Source organism: Pagrus pagrus, assembly GCF_965226575.1.
Source record: "Pagrus pagrus genome assembly, chromosome: 6".
NCBI lineage: Eukaryota > Metazoa > Chordata > Actinopteri > Spariformes > Sparidae > Pagrus > Pagrus pagrus.
In genome coordinates this window covers 1,545,639-1,548,033 of record NC_140190.1, presented here as the reverse complement: position 1 = coordinate 1,548,033, position 2,395 = coordinate 1,545,639, and the positions used below count along the sequence as shown (strand labels likewise).

The 2,395-nt window shown below is 46.1% G+C and overlaps 1 protein-coding gene across 1 annotated transcript in view; it reads right to left on the bottom strand.

The window, feature by feature from the left end:
* Positions 1 to 2,179, bottom strand: part of LOC311259118 (interferon-induced protein with tetratricopeptide repeats 1B-like) — a 2,835-nt gene extending 656 nt beyond the window's left edge. Inside the window, exons 1-2 of the mRNA XM_084355998.1 lie at positions 1,902 to 2,179; positions 1 to 1,210 (exon numbers count right to left, since the gene is read on the bottom strand). The exon at positions 1 to 1,210 is cut by the window's left edge and continues 656 nt beyond it. Coding sequence (XP_084212124.1) covers positions 1 to 1,210; positions 1,902 to 1,909 — 1,218 coding nt within the window. The 5' untranslated portion in view covers positions 1,910 to 2,179. The remainder of the gene's footprint in view (positions 1,211 to 1,901) is intronic.
* Between the last annotated feature and the right edge of the window lie 216 nt (positions 2,180 to 2,395).

Here is a 2,395-nt window from a genome sequence, read left to right as displayed (position 1 = left end):
GCTGTTCTGATGAAAGAAGGATTGTATCGGTATCTCTGCTGCCCTCATGTGATATTGTACTGACCCGTGGTTATTGTGCTGTACAAAGTACAGATAGTTTGCATATCTGTTGTAAACTAGCTGTTTGTCTGCAGGATCCAGATCACTCTCTAGCAGGTCCTGGTAAATCTGCTGAGCTGTAGCCTGGCCGTGATTTGACTTTGCGTATACGTTTGCGAGGTCTATGTTCCTCAAAGGAGCAGACTGAGGGTAAAGAGAAACCACCTCCTTATGGAGACTGATCGCTCTGTCTATCATGCTTTGGTCTGGGGGACCGTCCCTAACAAAAATGATCTTCGATCTGTAGCAGAATGCAACACATCTCTTCAGAAAACGCACATCTGGATGCTGTCTCAGAGCCTCCTCTGCCAAATCAATGGCCTCATCAACAGAACGTAGATAGCGAACATAAACCCATAGCAAAGGTTTCAAACCGCTGTAGCTGCTGACTGGGTTCTTCATAATCTTTCTGGCTAACTCTCGTGCTTCATCTTCAACTCTTTCTCCTTTCTTTGCACATTCCTGAAGGTAGTTAGCAGCAAGGTACAAGTTCTCTGGATCTTGTTCCTTTGCGATTCTCATTTTCTCCAAGACGTCAGCCTCCGGCCCTGTGTTGCTGTGCATAGAAGCACTGACTAACCCTATCACATGGCTGGTGAACCACTCCACCATGTCCGGCTGCATCCTGATGGCTCTCTGGAAGTAATCTGCAGCCAGCAGCTTCTTGTCCGCACTGAACTTCATCAGGCTCCAGGCTTTCTCAGCGTAGATCTCTGGATGGAGCTCGTCCTGGGATGGAGATGGGTATTTATTCATCAGGGCGTCGACCTTTGACAGGTAAGCCTGACTCTCTGCTTGTTCTCCCAGGTGGTGGTGCAGCCAAGCCTGGTTCCCGTAGTTCACCACTAACCAGGGACCCTCATCTGCTCTTCTGGTCTGGCAGAAGGCCTCTGCAGCCTTGTTGAACAAACTCTGGGCGTCTTCGGTGAACCCCAGCTTGTATTGAACGTACCCCCGCAGGTTGTAAATGTGACCCAGCCAGCTGTTTCCCTCCTCGGTGCCGATGTCTTCCAGCTGGGACCTGAGACGGAAGAGTTTGGACCTGCCGGGGTCCAGATCCCAGGTGAAGTGGCACTGCAGGGCCTCCAGTTTGGACTCCAGTGATGTTTGACTGATGGAGAATAAAAATACAGATCATCAGTCGGCTTATACAGCACACTCTGAAGTGTGCTATGTGTGGATAAACTCTGTTCATCTCATGTGGAGGAAGGAAGATAAACATGATGTTAGGAGCACTGAATGGTCAGGAAGGAAGGGAGGGAGGGAGGGAGGAAGGAAACAAGGAAGGAAACAAGGAAGGGAGGAAGGAAGAAAGGAAACAAGGAAGGGAGGAAGGAAGGAAGGAAACAAGGAAGGAAACAAGGAAGGGAGGAAGGAAAAATGGATGGAAGGGAGTAAAGAACATTAACAGCAAGGAAAGAAGGAAAGAAGAGGAGAAAGAAGAAATGAAGGAAGGAGAGACAAAATGAACGATTAAAGAAATATGAACAAAGGAGGAAGATATAAGATATAAGACACTTTACAGCACATTTAATTGAAACCAAACAGCCGAGATATATTTAACACCACCAGGATCAAAGTTGACAGAACAATCAATCAGTGACTGATTCTTTAAAAAGAGCAAGAAAACTCAAACTTTGTGGCCGCGACTGTAGGAACCAAGAAACACAACAGGAAACAGAAGAAAGTCAATTAAAAAAGGAGGAACTAACATATCATCATTGACTTGTAGGGTCCATAATGATTATTACATGGACATTAAATACATCATAATGATGTGAAATGCAGAAGCAGTCACTCACCTCATCATTCAGCTGGTTCCTCCACACAGCAGCTCTCTAATTATCACTAATGAGCTGCTTTGGGCTCCTGACACGATGTCCAACAGTAAATGACGTCCGGCAGCAGCTTGAACGACGCCAGGCGACTTTTACAGGCGGGGCCGCGTGCGGCGAAGTGAAGCGGCTGTGAGAGCGTCATCGTGTCATCGTGAACGTTCAGAGAGAAAAAGGGAGAATCGGCGAGAAAATAAGCGAAACAGATCTGAGCTGCGCGAACAGAGCGATGCGGAAATCCGCCCACATGACTCGATAAATAAACGTTAGTAAGAGACAGTTTTCTGTCATCTTGACGTCAAAACTGCTGAATCATCATAAATATTCATGTAAATCAGAAGGATGGATGTATTTGAAAAAGGGGATGAAACATGTACAACCAGGTTTTTATGTATTTCACGAAGGGAATTAAATTCTCATCATTGCAGAGTTTGTTATTAGTTTCACACAGACGATGAAAC